The following is a 15,630-nucleotide window of genomic DNA, read 5'->3' as shown; positions in this document are numbered from 1 at the left end:
CAGAGGGAGAGAAGCCTCAAGCAGACTCCCTGCTGAGCACGTAGCCCAGTGTGGGGTTCGATCCCTTGACCCTGAGATCACAACCTAAGCTGAATCCAAGAGTTGGACACTCAACTGACTGAGCCACCCAGGTACCCCTATTGATAATGACTTTTTATGGACACTTACTACCAGTGGCTAAATACTTTTGTTAAACGACTAGGCCATGCAACACTTCCACAAGCTAAACGGATATAAAAATCACCCCAGATGACATCTTAAAAGCAACAACAACAAACAAACAACTCATATCCTCCAGCCTCCTTCCCACTCCTCCTGCCATAGAGAACACCGTATCACAGCAGTGTAAAAATCAGTACGATAAAGAGGCTATGTCCGGATTCAGTTGCTGACCAGGCCCCTTGGTAAGCGTGGGACTTGGAGCAAATCATCTTTTTGCATCTCAGTTTCATGCTCTGTAAAACAAGGCTGAGAAAAGAGGATCTGTTTCACAGTTATTAGGAAGTTTAGCACCCTGCCCTCATTCAATAAACTCTTCTTCATTTTTATCAATCTAGCTGCTGATTTTACTTTGTACTCCTAATGCTTCCATGCTGTGTTGCTAAGATAAACCTCTGAGTTTCTGGAAAGTAGAGATCCGTGATCCAAGCAGCTTTGTTATATTTGTGTCCAAAATATGTTCATGTCTCTCTCAAGTTCATGCAAACACCTAGGGAGTTGACACAGGGCATCGGGGTAACAAGACTGTCCCATTCCACATTCTAGTTACATGCAGAAGCAAAGCCCAGAGATTCTCACAAAAATGCACCCGACCAAGCTCAGAACCCCACAGATTCAGGACCACACTCAGGCTTCTGCACACTCCCCACCAAAGATGGATCCATCGCCCACAGCTAGAGAGGCGCTCACCAATCCCACTCAAAACCTAGCAGCCCGCTGACAGATCACAAAGCAGCGCAGTGTCCCGGCAAAGCATCACCACCGGCTTCAGCACAGGCGGGGGCTATGTTTTTACTTCTTTGGGTTGGTTCTATTTTAGTTGTTGTTTTTGTTGTTCTTCTTAGAGTTATCATCTGCCCCTCTTTCTCTCTACCCAACCCCCCAGCCCCTCTCGCCTCCAGTGCGCATGCGCCCCACATCCCTCCCCCCCGCCTGCTGGGTACCAGTCGGCGCTCCCCGGCCCTGACGGCGGAAGAGATGGAGCAGCGTCACGAGCGCCCGGCCCCTTAAAACGCTGCTGGCTGGAGCCGCCTCCCTCCCTGCAGCCCGCGGCAGGGATGGAGTAAAGGGGGACCCGTCGACCTGCCCGCGGGGATCAGCGATGGAGTTAAAGCAATCTCTGTCCACCCATCTGGAAACCGAGAAGCCTCTGAGGCGCTATGGGGCGGTGGAGGAGACGGCGTGGACAGCGGAGGGACTGGGGAGAAGTGAGTACTCGGTTGGAAGGTGGGGGGAACCGTTGCGGATCCGTGCGCTGGAGCCGGTGGTCGCAGGAGCGCAGGGATCGTGGGGGAGCGGACCAAGGGGAGCGCCCCCGCAGCGGGGCTTTCAGGGCTAGGGGGATGCGCAGCGCTGCGCAGCGACGCGCTCTTCCGTGAACCTTTTGTTAAGGGGGACCCTCCAGACTGGGCTTCGCCGGGAGGCTCGGGAAATCTCAAGGCAGCAAGCCGGGAGCCTGGGCTGGACTCAGTAGTCCCGGATCCGTAAGCTCGCAGCTGGTCTTGGAAAGTAAGGTCTTGCCCGCAGCCGAGAGAGGAGAGTCGGTTCTCCGCCTGGGGTGCGCTAGGACGCTGGAGCGGTCGGACCATCCTGGAAAGCGCCCACGTCCCTGGAGGGGGGAGTGTCCGCTGGGTTTCTGCCGTGTTTCTCCCCCGGCGCCGCGAGGTTTAGGGCACACCTGAAATCCCCAGCTTTTCTTCCCCCGCCTTCTCCTGGGTCGCGGGTGGGACGGAAAGGGTTAGGGGAAGGTTAACCCTGTGCGCACCCTTCTCCTTTCTCCCTTGACTCATTCAGTCTTTGGTTTGGGTATAATCCTAGAAGGCACTTCTGAAACGGGCCGACTTTATTTGCCGAGTCTGTCTACGGTATTTAGGTGTCCACAGTGTTTGCAGATAAACCAAGGATTTTTGTTTTTCATGAATAGGACGCAGAGGTTAAATATCCTGCTTTCGAGTATAGAGGCAGCCGCAAGGGCCCCACAGGGGCACCAGCCCTCCCTGCAAAGCCAGGGCTCTCTGTGGTGCCCCTGTCTTTTCACTGCTCCCCCTAGCACGCTGCCTCCTGCCGGGCTGGGAAGGGCCTTTCACCCTTCTCAAGGACCCTCAGCTTCCTGCCTTGGCTCTGGGTAACCGTGCTCATCTTCAATCGCAGAGCTACCTTGGATCAAAGTATTGAGTGTGCTCCTGTTTTGACTTGGTAGAAGACGGTGTGGGTCCATGCATGTGTGTGTGTGTGTGTGTGTGTGTGTGTGCGCGCGCGAGCGCGCACTCCTCCACACCTGTTATGACAAATTCAGAAAATCTTCCTAGAATGGCTCAACTGTATTCTGGTTCTCAAGGGTTCAAGTGGAAATCACAACCAAATGCCTTCATTCTGCACCTGGCACCCACAGTGCTCCCAACCTCTTTTCTTGCTCCTTTAAAAATCTGGGTCCTTCCTCCTCTTTCCTCCTTTCAAAACCCGTTGGCTTTGGTACTTTGGCGTGACACCAGGGCTGAGGGGCTCTGCCTCCTACAAGCTCAGAATAATCCCCACAATGGCTGCCTTTTATTGATAAGACGGACATGCACCAGCTCCTGTGCTAAGAACTTTAAAGGCATTATCTCATTCAGTGCCCACAGCTACCTCCCGGGTGAATTCTGTGACTCCCCATCCGCAGCTGGAAAAAGCATGGCTTGCTAGGAGCCGTGAAGGTGAAGTTTCAGAGTCAGGATTTGAACCCAGAGCCCCTCTCTGCTTTTAACGTGAAGGTTTATTGCTTTTACAGTTTCAGGAAGCTCTCTCAAATCTGTGTGAGTCTCTGAACACATACAAATACACGACCACCCTTTTGGTCTCTGGAGCCCCCAGTGGCCTTGAAAGAATGCTGGGTCCTTGCACAGTGGAAGCCGTGTTCAAATACGCTCTGGGTTTGAATGCTGGCTCTGCCCCTCGCTGCCTATGTGACTGACTCAAGGCACATTTCTAAGCCTTACTCTGCCTCTGTTCTCTGAAATGGGGATGGTAATAGGACCTACCTTATAGCTCCACTGCAAAAACTCAGTAAGAAGGTATATGTCGAGCTCAAGGTTTAAGAGCTCAGTACGTGTCAGCTGCTTCAATTATTTTATTACTACATCTGTAGAAGCAACAGATTCCATCCTTCCATCCTTTGCAAGGCACTGCATAAAGAACACTCTGGACTCAAACTGCCATGATGGTCAGTTCCCTAATCATTCTCTTACAGCTTTTTATTTTCTCACCATTTTGCTAGGACAGTTTTCACATGTACAGGAAAATCACACTGAACACCTAATGTAAAGCATTTTAGCTCCTGAAATTTTTATCCTTCTGAGTCTCGGGCTGCAAACCATTAAAAAGCCTAGTAGAAAGGCTTTCTCATCTTCTCTGTTCCAAACCATCAAAGACTCTGACTTTTGCTTCCTATTCACATACAAGACTACAGTTTCTGGTCTCCTTTTGCATGGATCCCCAAATCTGCTTTTTTCCCCTCCCAGTCGAACTTGAAATATTCTTAAGGCACCCATCCAGAGTCCCCCTTTTGAATCATAAATCTGCAGTTGTTACCTTTAGAAAGCTTTGATCTCTGGACTTTTGTCTGCAATCTGACCTTTTTTTTTTTTTTTAAGTCTTTTTTTTTTTCTTCTTAAAGATTTATTTATTTATTTGAGAAAGAGAGAGCATGAGCTGGAGGGGCAGAGGGAGAGGGAGAGAGAGAATTTCAAGCAGACTCCGTGCCCAGTGCAGATCCCCACGCAGGGCTCAGTCCCCAAACCCCGAGGTCATGCCTGAGCCGAAACCAACGGTCAGACACACAATCAGCTGAGCTACCCAGGCACCCCTTAAAAACAATTTTAAAAGGGGGGAAAAGATTGCAGAACTGGTCATTTTCAGGATAAGTTGTATGAACTATTATCTTCAATTTTAACTATAGTTTTTAGATGGAAGATACATTTCGTACAGCAAGAATGGAAGTTGTGAAATCTGGTTAAATGGGTCCAAACCGGTTCTAACACTTTGTTGCTCTGTCACCCTGGGAAATTGGTGAAACTCTCTGTGTGTCAGTTACCTCATCTGTAAAATGGGGATATGTTGGTTTGAGACGTTGGGAGCTTCTCCAAGGTGAAATTCAAAATTGAACCCCCACACATGGAGAGGAAGGAAGGAGAGACAGAGTCAGGATGTTCCAGAGAGACAGGTGACAGGTGTAATCAGCAAGGAAATTTATAGGTGGCCGCAAGGCAAGGAGATCTCCATACCTGCCCACCAGAATCTTAAATAGTTTCATGCAGGCCTGAATAGGGTTCAGTTATATATACTTCCAGAAGGTCCTGGCAACACCTTACTCTTTCAAGGCTGTGCCCTTGGAATAGCTCCCGCTGTGAAAATGCTTGTACATTTGAAGGACAGGGGAGGGAGTGCGGAGTCTGCAGTTGCTCCGGGGGCCAGTTCTTGGGTCAAATGGTGGTCATGTCCTCTCCATAACCTCCCCCAACAGGATGATAATCATAATGGTCACTTCAGGCTGTCAGGAGGTTTAATGGAATAATGTATAAAATGCATTTAGCACAGAGTCTGGCACACTGTAGGCGCTCAGTGCTATAAGGTTGTCGTGATAGGACATAAGCGGAAACTGCCCAACAGCATGGGAGAGGGTTATTCCAAGCTCACCAGTCAGTTCTTGCTTGTGTCCATTGCTTTGTAAATCGCAGGTAATGATTGTGTATACACCACGTTCCTCCTCATGGGAATGTATGGAGGAATAGCTTTTGAACCCTTGCAAACCACCTGGTATTTTCTCCTTTGAGAAGGATTCGAAGCAATTGCTTGCATCCACCTGAGACAGCATTTTGCCCCTAGCAGTGTGTTAGTTTGTTTTTGTTTTTTTTCTTTTTATTCAGTTGGAAAATGGATAGTGACATTTCGGTGTGGTTCGATGTATAAAAATATTGCTTTCAACCAACTGTAATTAATTGAGACAGACACAAAGACAAGGTGACTTTTGAAAAAGCATGGAGCTTTTTAAAAGCACAGTTGTCTGTGGTTGTAGCCATTTCACAATAGGTTTTCATGTCCCCTAAAGGGTGATCAAGATTTTGGACAGGGGAAATGTGGGGTGTGGGGGTGGGTGGGGTAGGCACTGGCACAGCGGGGAGGAAATGCCCTTAGAGGTAAAAGCATTGGCAAAAGGACAGAGGTAGAAATAAATGAGCTGAGAGTGGGGGACTGGAATAAAGCAGAGAGCTGAAACACCAGGGGAGGTGACGATTATTTAAAAGTCCAAGGGTGTGTGCTGACTAGCAAGCAGGTCATTCCACTGGCCAATGTTTCAGGTATTAACAGTGCGGGGCGGGGGGTGGAAATAACATGGATTGCCGGCGATCCACGTAATCAATTCTTGGCAAAGGTTTCATGTTCCTTTCATCTGTCTGATTAACTATGCTAATTTTATTATCTCAGTTTTATTTTGTTCTGCCATGATTTCTTTTTTCAAGTGTACAGACTAGTATGTGCACTTCATTAAAAAAACTGAAATTCATCTGAAATAGAAAAATAAAAAGTGAAAAATGACCTTAATCTGTTCCTCCTGCCCATTCCCCATGTATTCATTCAACAAATAGGTATTGAGTGCTTTGTGACTGCCAGAAAATGTTCTAGGGGCTTCGGTTACAGTGTTGAGCAAGGCAGACAAGGTTCCTGCCCACGGGGAGCTTCAGTTCAGGGAAGTGAAGGGGTCACATAATACACAGGCAAACAAATAATGTAGCTCAAATGGTGTTACATGGGAAATAATAGGGGAGGAATATTTCCCATCTGGTGGTCAGGAAATGCTTCTCTAAGAAGGTGACATTTTGCCAGTAAATGTCAGAGATCAAATGCAAAGGTCCTTGCCGTGTTAGAGGAAGAGACAGAAGGCTAAGGTGGCTGGCACCCAGTCAAGGAAGACAATGGAGATGAATCAGAGGGGAGCCTGACTGGGTAGGGACTTGTAGGTTGTGGTTACCAAAAAAGAAAAAAAGTACATATTTTATTCCTTTTATGGAGGAAGCTACGGCTGAGTGTTAAGCAGGAGACTAACATGAGCTGGGTTTTGTTTTTTAAAAGGTCACGTAAGCTCCTGGATAGAGAATAAGACCACAGGAGCAAGTGAGGGTCAATGTAATTATCCTTTGCTGTGGTCCTAATTTTTTCTTCATCAATCCCATTGATAAGTGGTAGGAATTTCCATGAGTGTGAAAGGTATGACAAGGGGTAGGGCAGCTCTGGCTGTCTGGTGGGAGACCAAGCTCTGGCTTAATATTGAGGAAATGTGACCATCTCTACTCTAGGCTGGATGGACAGCAAATGTGTAATTTATAGCAGGAACTATGTAGCAGGAATGCGAAGATTATGAACTTGATCGTTATCTAGTATGCACGTGGATCAAACCCAATTACTTATGTTTCTCTGTGTTCATACTGTTGTTTCATTGTTTTAAATTTATTTATTTGAGAGAGAGTGAGAGGGAGAGTAGGAGCAGGAGAGAGGGACAGAAGGAGAGGGAGAAGCAGGCTGCCCTTGGAGCAGGGAGCCCCATGATCATGACCTCAACCAAAGGCAGGTGCTTAACCCAGATGCCCCCGTTGTTTCATTTTTGCAAGCATTTCCTTCTTATGTGTTAATTGAAGAAAAAACTATTTGTGCCTCTTCTTGGTCTTTGATTAGTTATTAAAGACTTATTAATAATAATGGTAGTTAATGAGCTCTAGCTGTGAACTTGAGCTTATTAAATTCTCATAACAACCCTATTATGTCAGCTGAATTCTCACTCCCCTTTTACAGGTGGGGACATCAGGGCTTCAGGAGGTTGAGAAACTTGTTCAAGGTCCCAAAGCTGGTACGTGGCAGAACTCAAGACCCCTGCCACTCTAGCCGTCTGTGACTGTAAACGTTCCTCGCCTGTGTCTGTTATGCCTAGCATAGATGCTGCAGAGAATAAAAATGAGATAAGACACAGCCCCCTATCCTTAGGAAGCTTCCAGATTTGGGGAGCGTGGAGACACAGAAGTAAAGAACAGCATAATCTCTAATACCAGTAACAAGAAACGAATGTGAAATGAAGGGACAGGGGGAAGATGAGGAAAGAGAGCTCTGATCTTTCTTGGGGACCCCAGCGTGACAGCAAGGAGTGTCTGCACTGGGCCTGAAGGTTAAACAGGGTTTTGACAGGATATTAGTGGAGAGAAGGGCATTTCCGTGAGCTGCCCAGCCCCAGACAGAAGTGGGGATCCCTAAGGCCAGGGTCCATGCACTAGGGTCGTTTTTTGTTTTTTCCTGTTTCTTTCTCATTGGCTCTTGAGTCCTGGGACTCAGGTCTGTGTGGTTCACGGATGTCAATCTCTATTACCTGGATGAGCCTGCGAGTTGGAGACCAGCACTGGCAGATGCTAATCGTGTAGCCGCGCAGACCAGTGCTCACAAAGCTCCCACAGGGATGCTGCCCAAACGGTTCATTCATTCCTCCACTATTCACTTATGCAGCAGGCTTGAGCCCCTGTGGGGGTGCTAGCTTCAGAGGCAGACAGAGGAAAAAGACCCAGGCCCCACCCTTAAGGAGTTCTCAGGTTGTCTGTGTTCCAGGGCTCCTTCTGCTGCATTTTCGCCTCATCATCTGAGCCCAGTCACCTACCTTCCCTACACCTCAATTTCCTCCTCTGAGAAACAGGAGTGTACCGAATACCACTGAACTGTTCTGGGGTCTGGGAGAGAAAGTGGTTCTTAAAGCAGCCTGAAAAGATGAATAGTAATTCGGGCTCCTTGCTCAGCGGGAGCCTGCTTCTCTCTCTGCTTCTGCCTGCCACTCTGCCTGCTTGTGCTCTCTCCCTCTCTGACAAATAAATACATTAAAAAAAAAAAAAAGATGAACAGTATTTCATTAGTGATTGCAAGGAACAGCATCCCAGGCAGAGGGAACAGCATGTGTGAAGACACAGACTGAAGCAGCAGGACGTAGAAGTCTCACCACACTGAGACAAAACTTTCCTGCAGGGTCCAGGGGGGCACATAAGGACCAGATTCTTAGAATAAGTTTGAATGAATCAGAGTCAGACTTACTAATAATTACTTTTTTCTTAAAAATGTCTGTACAGGGGCGCCTGGGTGGCTCAGTGGGTTAAACCGCTCCCTTCGGCTCAGGTCGTGGTCTCAGGGTCCTGGGATCGAGCCCCGCATCGGGCTCTCTGCTCAGCAGGGAGCCTGCTTCCTCCTCTCTCTCTGCCTGCTTGTGATCTCTCTCCGTCAAATAAATAAATAAAAATCTTAAAAAAAAATGTCTGTACACATAGGGATGATTAAAAGAGAAAAAAACAATTATTCTAAGGGAAGTAGAAGGGAATGATTATAAAAACTAACCCACACAGAAACTTCCTACATGCCTGCTTCGTGGATGTGTTTATATACATCCTCTAGTTCACTCCTTACAAAACACCTTGTGATGTGAAGTACATGGAGATTATTTATTCCATTTTGAGGAAATTGGGACTCAGGGAGGTTAAGCAACTTGCCTAAGGTCACTCTGCCCATAGAGGGCAGAGCTGGAACTTGAACCCAAGCCTGAGTGACTGAGTCCTGCTCCCTTCTTGATGTCCTGGGAGTGGCTGGGGTTCCTATTCATTCAGACGGGTAAGGTCAGTTAGTGCTTTTAGTACAGCTTCGTGTTTCCTAGAACTGATTCTGAATTTTTGGGCAACAGAGGGGCCGATTAGGGCCGTGTTTGAGAGTGGAAGCGCTGCCTACATTTGAATCCTGGCTTGACCCCTCATAAGCTCTGTGGTCCTGGGCTGCTTCCTTAACCTCTCTGAAGTTTGGTCTTCTCCTCTATAAAATGGAGCTAATCACAGGACCTGCCTCATATGGTAACAGAGAAAATCCAAAGAGGAAGAGGAGTCATGAGGGCCGAGGTGGGTTGAACAGGGTCGCTACACTCAGCCAGAGTAATCATGCCAGGTGTCTGTAGCAGGACAAGGGACAGAGGTAGCATTTAGAAAGTAGCATTCAGAAAGACTTGTCTGGTAGTGGTTGCACCCTGGATGGAAGGGCAGGGAAGCTGGAGGGTTCTGGAAACATCTGGTCATGAGGTCACCTAGGCTGGGGTCTAAAGCAGAGGCAGTGGGCGGGGAGGAAGGGGTGAATCAGATATCCTAAAGGGAGAAGACATTAGTATTCGATTACAGGTAGGAGAGAAGGAGGGTCTCCCAAGAGCCACAGTGTGGTAGGGAGGGAATAACAGCTGGCATCTGTACTGCCCACTCTCACTTTCTTTTTTTTTTTTTTAAAGATTTTATTTATTGATTTGACAGAGAGAGATCACAAGTAGACAGAGAGGCAGGCAGAGAGAGAGAGAGGGAAGCAGGCTCCCTGCTGAGCAGAGAGCCCGATGCGGGACTCGATCCCAGGACCCTGAGATCATGACCTGAGCTGAAGGCATCGGCTTATAACCCACTGAGCCACCCAGGCGCCCCCACTCTCACTTTCAACAGGGCTCCCAGAGGTGTAGGCATTGTGTGTATGGGGAGAATAATGACCCCTTACATTCATATAGCACTTCCTAATTTATACTTTTCCTGTGTTTTCTCACTTTTTACAAGAAAGGGCTAAGAGCTAGAACTGTCATGTCCTTTGGGATGTGGGTTAACAGGTTAAGGACTCACCCCAGGGAAGGGGTACAGCCAGTAAGGACTGAGCAAGGACCTAATAGTCTAGGTGGTTTGCCTTAGACCAGGGTTTCCAGGTGCATTTTTGTTTGTATAACATACAACCAACTGCATTATAAATGGTATGTTTTTGGGGCACCTGGGGGGCTCTACTGGTTAAGCACTGGACTCTTTTCCATTTTTTTACTGAATTTTTTTTTAAGATTTTATTTATTTATTTGACAGAGAGAGATCACAAGTAGGCAGAGAGGCAGGCAGAGAGAGAGAGAGAGAGAGAAGCAGGCTCCCTGCTGAGCAGAGAGCCCGATGTGGGGCTCGATCCCAGGACCCCGAGATCACGACCCAAGCCAAAGGCAGCGGCTTAACCCACTGAGCCACCCAGGCGCCCCATTTTTACTGAATTTTTTTTAAGGTTTTATTTATTTATTGTCAGAGAGAGAGAGCACACACAAGCAGGGGGAGCGGCAGGCACTGGGAGAAGCAGGCTTCCCACTGAGCAGGTAGCCTGATGCAGGACTCGATCCCAGGACCCTGGGATCATCACCTGAGCTAAAGGCAGACACTTAACTGACTGAGCCACCCAGGTGTCCCAAGCATCTGACTCTTGATTTAGGCTCAGGTCATGATCTCAGGGTTGTGAGATGGATCCCTGCATCAGGCTCCTCACTGAGCATGGAGCCTGTTTGAGATTCTCTCTCTCTCTGTGTCTCTGCCCACCCCTTCCCCCACTCTCCTGCCTCTCTCTCAAAAAAAAAAAAAAAAGAAAGAAAAGAAAAACTCAAAACAACAACAACAAAAAAGCAAAGAAACCCAAATGGTAATAATTATGCCTAGATTCTGTAACATCAAAATTGCAAAATGATCACAGTTCTGTGCATTTATTTGAAATTCCTGAGTAGGTCAGTCATTCATTCACCCACTTGCCCATCTACCCATTCATTCCCTCATCCATTCAACAGCATATTTATTGCTGGCCTCTTATATGCCGATTATTGTGCTAAGCTCTTGAGCATATTTTATGGAGTAGCATTTTGAGTAAGATGTTTACAGTTCCTGCCTTCAAAGTGATTTAAGGTCTACTGGCAAAAATAGAATTACCATATGATCCAGAAATCCCACTTCTGGGTATATATTTGAAGGAAATGAAAACAAGATATTGAAGAGGTATCAGCACTCTCATGTTCACTGCAGCAATATTCCTAACAGCCAAGATATGGAAACAACCTACATGTCCACCAATGGATGAATGGATAAAGAAGATGTGGTGTGTGTCTCCAAAGCAGTATTATTCAACCAGGAGAAAGAAGGAAATCCTGCCATTTTCCCTTTGAGACAATGGATGGTCTTTGAGGGCATTAAGCTAAGTAAAATAAATCAGACAGAGAAAGACAAAGACTGCATGATCTCACTTATATGTGGAATCTAAAAAAAGAAAAAGAAGAAAAAGCCAAGTTCAGAGAAATGTAGTAGAGAAGCAGTTGCCAGAGGCTGGGGGATGAGGGAAAGAAAGCGGTTGGTAAAAAGGGTAAACTATCATTTATAAGAGGAGTAAGGGCAGAGGATCTAATGTGAAACCTAATGACTGCAGTTGATAACACCATATCCTATAATTAATTGAAATTTGCTAAGAATGGAACTTAGATGTTCTCTCTCTCTCTCTCTCACACACACACACACACACACACACACACACACACACACGAGATCAGTAGATCAGGTGATGATGGATATGTTAATCCCTAGATGATAGGAGTTCTTTCATACTGTATCTCCGTAACAAATCACCACAATGTCCACTTTAAAGATCTTACGATATCGTCAGTTAACCTCAACCAAGCTGAGAAAAGGGGGTCTACAGGGAGCAGTCCCTGTTTCCAGGGGTGCTGAACCAAAGGACCAAGAGATGAGGTTGTCCCTCTTAGTCCTTTGGAAACAGGATTCAGGTCAGTTGGGTGACCCAATGCGTTCTTCGTGAAATGCTGTCCAGAGATGAATTCAGTTGTTTTGCTAGATGTGTATTTCTGAAGCCCTTTGAGAAGATGAGTCCTAATGGGGTCAAACCACATTTTATGGGCACATCCAAGTGCAGGGATGTGATCCCGTCTTCTTGCGAGAACAATGATCGCAGAAAACCCTGGATGTCATTTGTCGCTGTTCAGTGCTGAAAGTGCAGCATCGACCACATTGGCCGGCACTTAGAAGCCTCCCATTCAATCAATCGTTGCCTAGTTAGGGGGCTGTTAATCCACAAAGACTGAGGTGCAAAGGATTTAATCATGTTTTGCAAACCTCTGAAATCATCAAACTAAAGAGTAAAGTTAGCTGGAATCTTGGTCTGAATCGTCTGCCTGTCCCCTAGTTTAGACAGTTTGCTCCCGAGGCTGTAGTTAGATGAGCAAGCGTCCTTGCTTTCCTGCTTCCAGGGAAAGAGGCAAGATTTTCAGATCAGATACAAAATAGCAGGAATAGGCACTGGTTACTGCCAACTGGCCCTGTACTAACAGTGTCACGACGGGCGTAGGCTTGGCTAGGTGCTTAACGTCTGAGTCACATCTCCTTGACAATTAGATGTCCACAGAGGCGGGCACGCCGCTCAGAGTCGCTCCCATCTTTTTGCAACCACAGAACCAAAACCCAGCATGGCCACATTAAATATACTGAGCCATTAAAAGGCCTTTTAATTTCATGCAGAGAACAGAGTCATCTTAGACGCCGCTGGTGGAACTGTTTGGAGTGTTCCAGGCTTTTTTGGAAAGCCACCGGATAACATCTATTAAAATTTAAAATGCTCAGATGCTTTGACCTAGCAGTTCCGACTCCTGGGACTCTGTCCAACAGAAATAAAAACACCAGCAAACGAAAACATATGTGCACAAAATTTTTTTAAAAATGGACACAAAATGAAGGCCCATCAGTAGCAGGATACATGAATAAATTGCTCATCTATTGTGCAATGTTCCAAAGCCATTAAAAAGGAAAAAAGGTAGAGGAAGACCAGTTGTCTTAGAAGTACGATTGGGGGAGGAAAAGGAGAGCCAGGAAAACCTGTATAACAGGATCTCATTTTTGTAAAACAAAATTCTCTATGTCTCTGTCTCTCTAGCACATACAATATATAGCATTTATGTGCATGCATCTGTGTGCGATTCTATTAGGAAGAGAAAAACACAGAAGGATGCATAGTAAGTTGATGCTATAGGCTACCTGGGGGTAGGGCTGGAGGCAGGGCTGATGTGAGGGAAGGAAGAGGAGGTGGGAGCCGTCAGCCAGGGAAAAAAGAAAATTAAACAGCTATTTCCCTGGCAATAAAAAAAAATCCTCTGATAATATTAACATACTTATCTATTTGTGCAAAGTTACACATAAGTGGGGTGAGGGAAGAAGCATCCTAACTTCAGAAAGGTTAAAATGTGCTGGGAAAGGTGGGTCCCAGAATTGAGAGAGAATTTCCTCGGACTTAATCCTCACCACAATCCTACAAAGATCAAGCAGTTTGTGCGTGTGTGTGTGTGTGTGTGTGTTATGTGTTTGTGTGTACAGATATATATCCAGGAGCTTAGAGATGGAAATCTTGCCTCATTAGTCAAGAGAGAAGGGATCTGAATCTCTAGACTTTCTGGTTAAGAAGTTCATACCTTTTCCTCTACGATTATTTGTAAATGTCCAAGCATATTAAATTCCATTGCAATTTCACATTTTTTAAAAAAGGAAAGGCGTCTGCAATAGTTTGTGGAGCTCTATTTTAAGAATCTGGGTCATCACAGGGTGGACCATGTTCCTTTAGATCTTCTCTCTTTGCACTTCCCAGTTTCCCCCTGGTGGTTCCCAGCGCTGAGAAATGAAACCACTCACTCCCTATAATCCTGGTCTCAGAGACAAATTTGGGAAACAGGCAATAATCAGGAGAGGCGGAGATCTAGAGGCTTTCCTCAACTCCTGTGTTGCTTCCTGGGTTTACTCTGCTCAGGATGCTGTAACAAAAGGCCACAAACTGGGGGGGGGGGTGTGTGGTTATGAAAAACAGAAATTTCTTGCTTATGGTTCCAGAAGCTAGATGTCCAAGGTCAGGGCATCTGCGGATTCCGTGCCTGCTGGGGACCTGCTTCACAGATTGTCTCATCGCTGCGTCCTCCCATGGCCGCAGGGAGTTCTCTAGGGTCTCCTTGATCAGGGCACTAATCCATTCATAATGACTTCACCCTCAAGACTTAATCACCTCTCAAAGGTCCCACCTCCAAATACCACCACCTTGAGGGTGAGATTTTTCACATATGAATTTGGAGGAGGGAGGGCAGAGACATTCTAGTATCCTCCTTAGTCCTGGAAGGAATTAAGACAGCTGGAAGCTGGAGATCTGTCCAGGCCCCCACTCTAGGGGTGAAATGCTTTTACCAGGTGGCCCTTAGAAAGTGGCCATCATTTGGACAAGGAACAAAAATGATTCCCATTTTGGTTCCATTTGGTTTTTGCATGCCCAGCACCCCAGGTGACGAGTTCTCCCACTGGGGTGTTTGCAGTGCTGTGTTCCTGCTGGAAACCAGCCGCCCACTGCAGCAGGGATCCGTCCATCTTCAACCTGTTGCAACAGACCTAGGGAAGGTGTCCCCAGAGCACGTCCTGCTGGTTAAATCCGGTGCAAACGCCATCTGCCATCCACCATCTATAAGAGCGGCTCAGCCCCGGCCCAGGACGGCCCCGGGCTGGGTTCCAAGAGCTAAGACGTCTGCTTTCCTAGGGATCGGTTCTGCATTAGAGCAGGGTTTTGTTATTTCCCAAATGCTTAGCCAGGACTGGTTTAGTTTTATGTGTCTTTCTTCTCTACTGAAATAGAGATTTTTTTTTTAAACTGAGATAAAACTCACATACCATAAAATGAATGCTGAACACTGAAGTGCACAAGTTAGCAGCACGTAGCACGTCCAATGTCTTGTGCAACCCCCGCCTCCAGCGACTTCCAAGAAAGCGTGTACCCATGCAGCAGTCCCTCCCCATGCACCCCTTCCCCTAGTCCCTGGCAACTGCTTTTTGTCTCTATGCAGTTACCTTTTCTGGATGCTTCAGATGAATGGAATGGGGCAGTGTGTAAGCTGGCTTCTTTCACTGAGTGTAGTGGTTTTTTAAAAAAGATTTTATTTATTTATTTGAGAGAGAGAGAGAGCACAAGCAGGGGGAGCAGGAGGCAAAGGGAGAGGAAGAAGCAGACTCCCGCTGAGCAGGGAGCCTGATGTCGGGCTCGATCCTAGGACCCTGAGATCATGACCTGAGCCGAAGGCAGATGCTTAACCTACTGAGCCACACCCCCTCATTAAACCTAATTACCTCCTTATAGGCCTTACCTCCAAATACAGTCACATGGGGGGTGCTAAAGCTTTAAAACAGGAATTTGGGGGGACAATTAAGTCCCTAACAACAGACTTATGATTTTTGATTGGACATCATGTTTTAGCATCATGAAGTCTTAGGGCTGGAGGGAAATTTGTGGAGTTCCTTTGTCCAGGATTTCTCAACCTTGGCCTTACTGACATTGACATTTGGGGCTGGATCACGCTGTACTGTGGGGGCTGTCCCAGGCACTGTAGGATGGCCAGCAACATTTCTGGCCTCTGCCCACTAGACGCCGAGTAGGACCACCCCCTGCACTCCTGCCCAACTGTGACAACAAAAAAACTGTCTCCCAACATTGCCAGATGTTCACTAGAGGGGAGGACTTGTCCCCAGT

General features: G+C 46.8%; 1 protein-coding gene across 1 annotated transcript in view; it reads left to right on the top strand.

Moving 5' to 3' along the window:
* The first annotated feature begins 1,163 nt into the window (after positions 1-1,163).
* Positions 1,164-15,630, top strand: part of BMERB1 (bMERB domain containing 1) — a 105,306-nt gene continuing 90,839 nt past the window's right edge. Inside the window, exon 1 of the mRNA XM_032836246.1 lies at positions 1,164-1,427. Within this exon, the coding sequence (XP_032692137.1) occupies positions 1,322-1,427 (106 nt within the window). The 5' untranslated portion in view covers positions 1,164-1,321. The remainder of the gene's footprint in view (positions 1,428-15,630) is intronic.

This window comes from Lontra canadensis, unplaced genomic scaffold (assembly GCF_010015895.1).
Source record: "Lontra canadensis isolate GAN:19392208 unplaced genomic scaffold, GSC_riverotter_1.0 scaffold91, whole genome shotgun sequence".
NCBI lineage: Eukaryota > Metazoa > Chordata > Mammalia > Carnivora > Mustelidae > Lontra > Lontra canadensis.
This window is presented reverse-complemented; position numbering and strand designations above follow the sequence as displayed.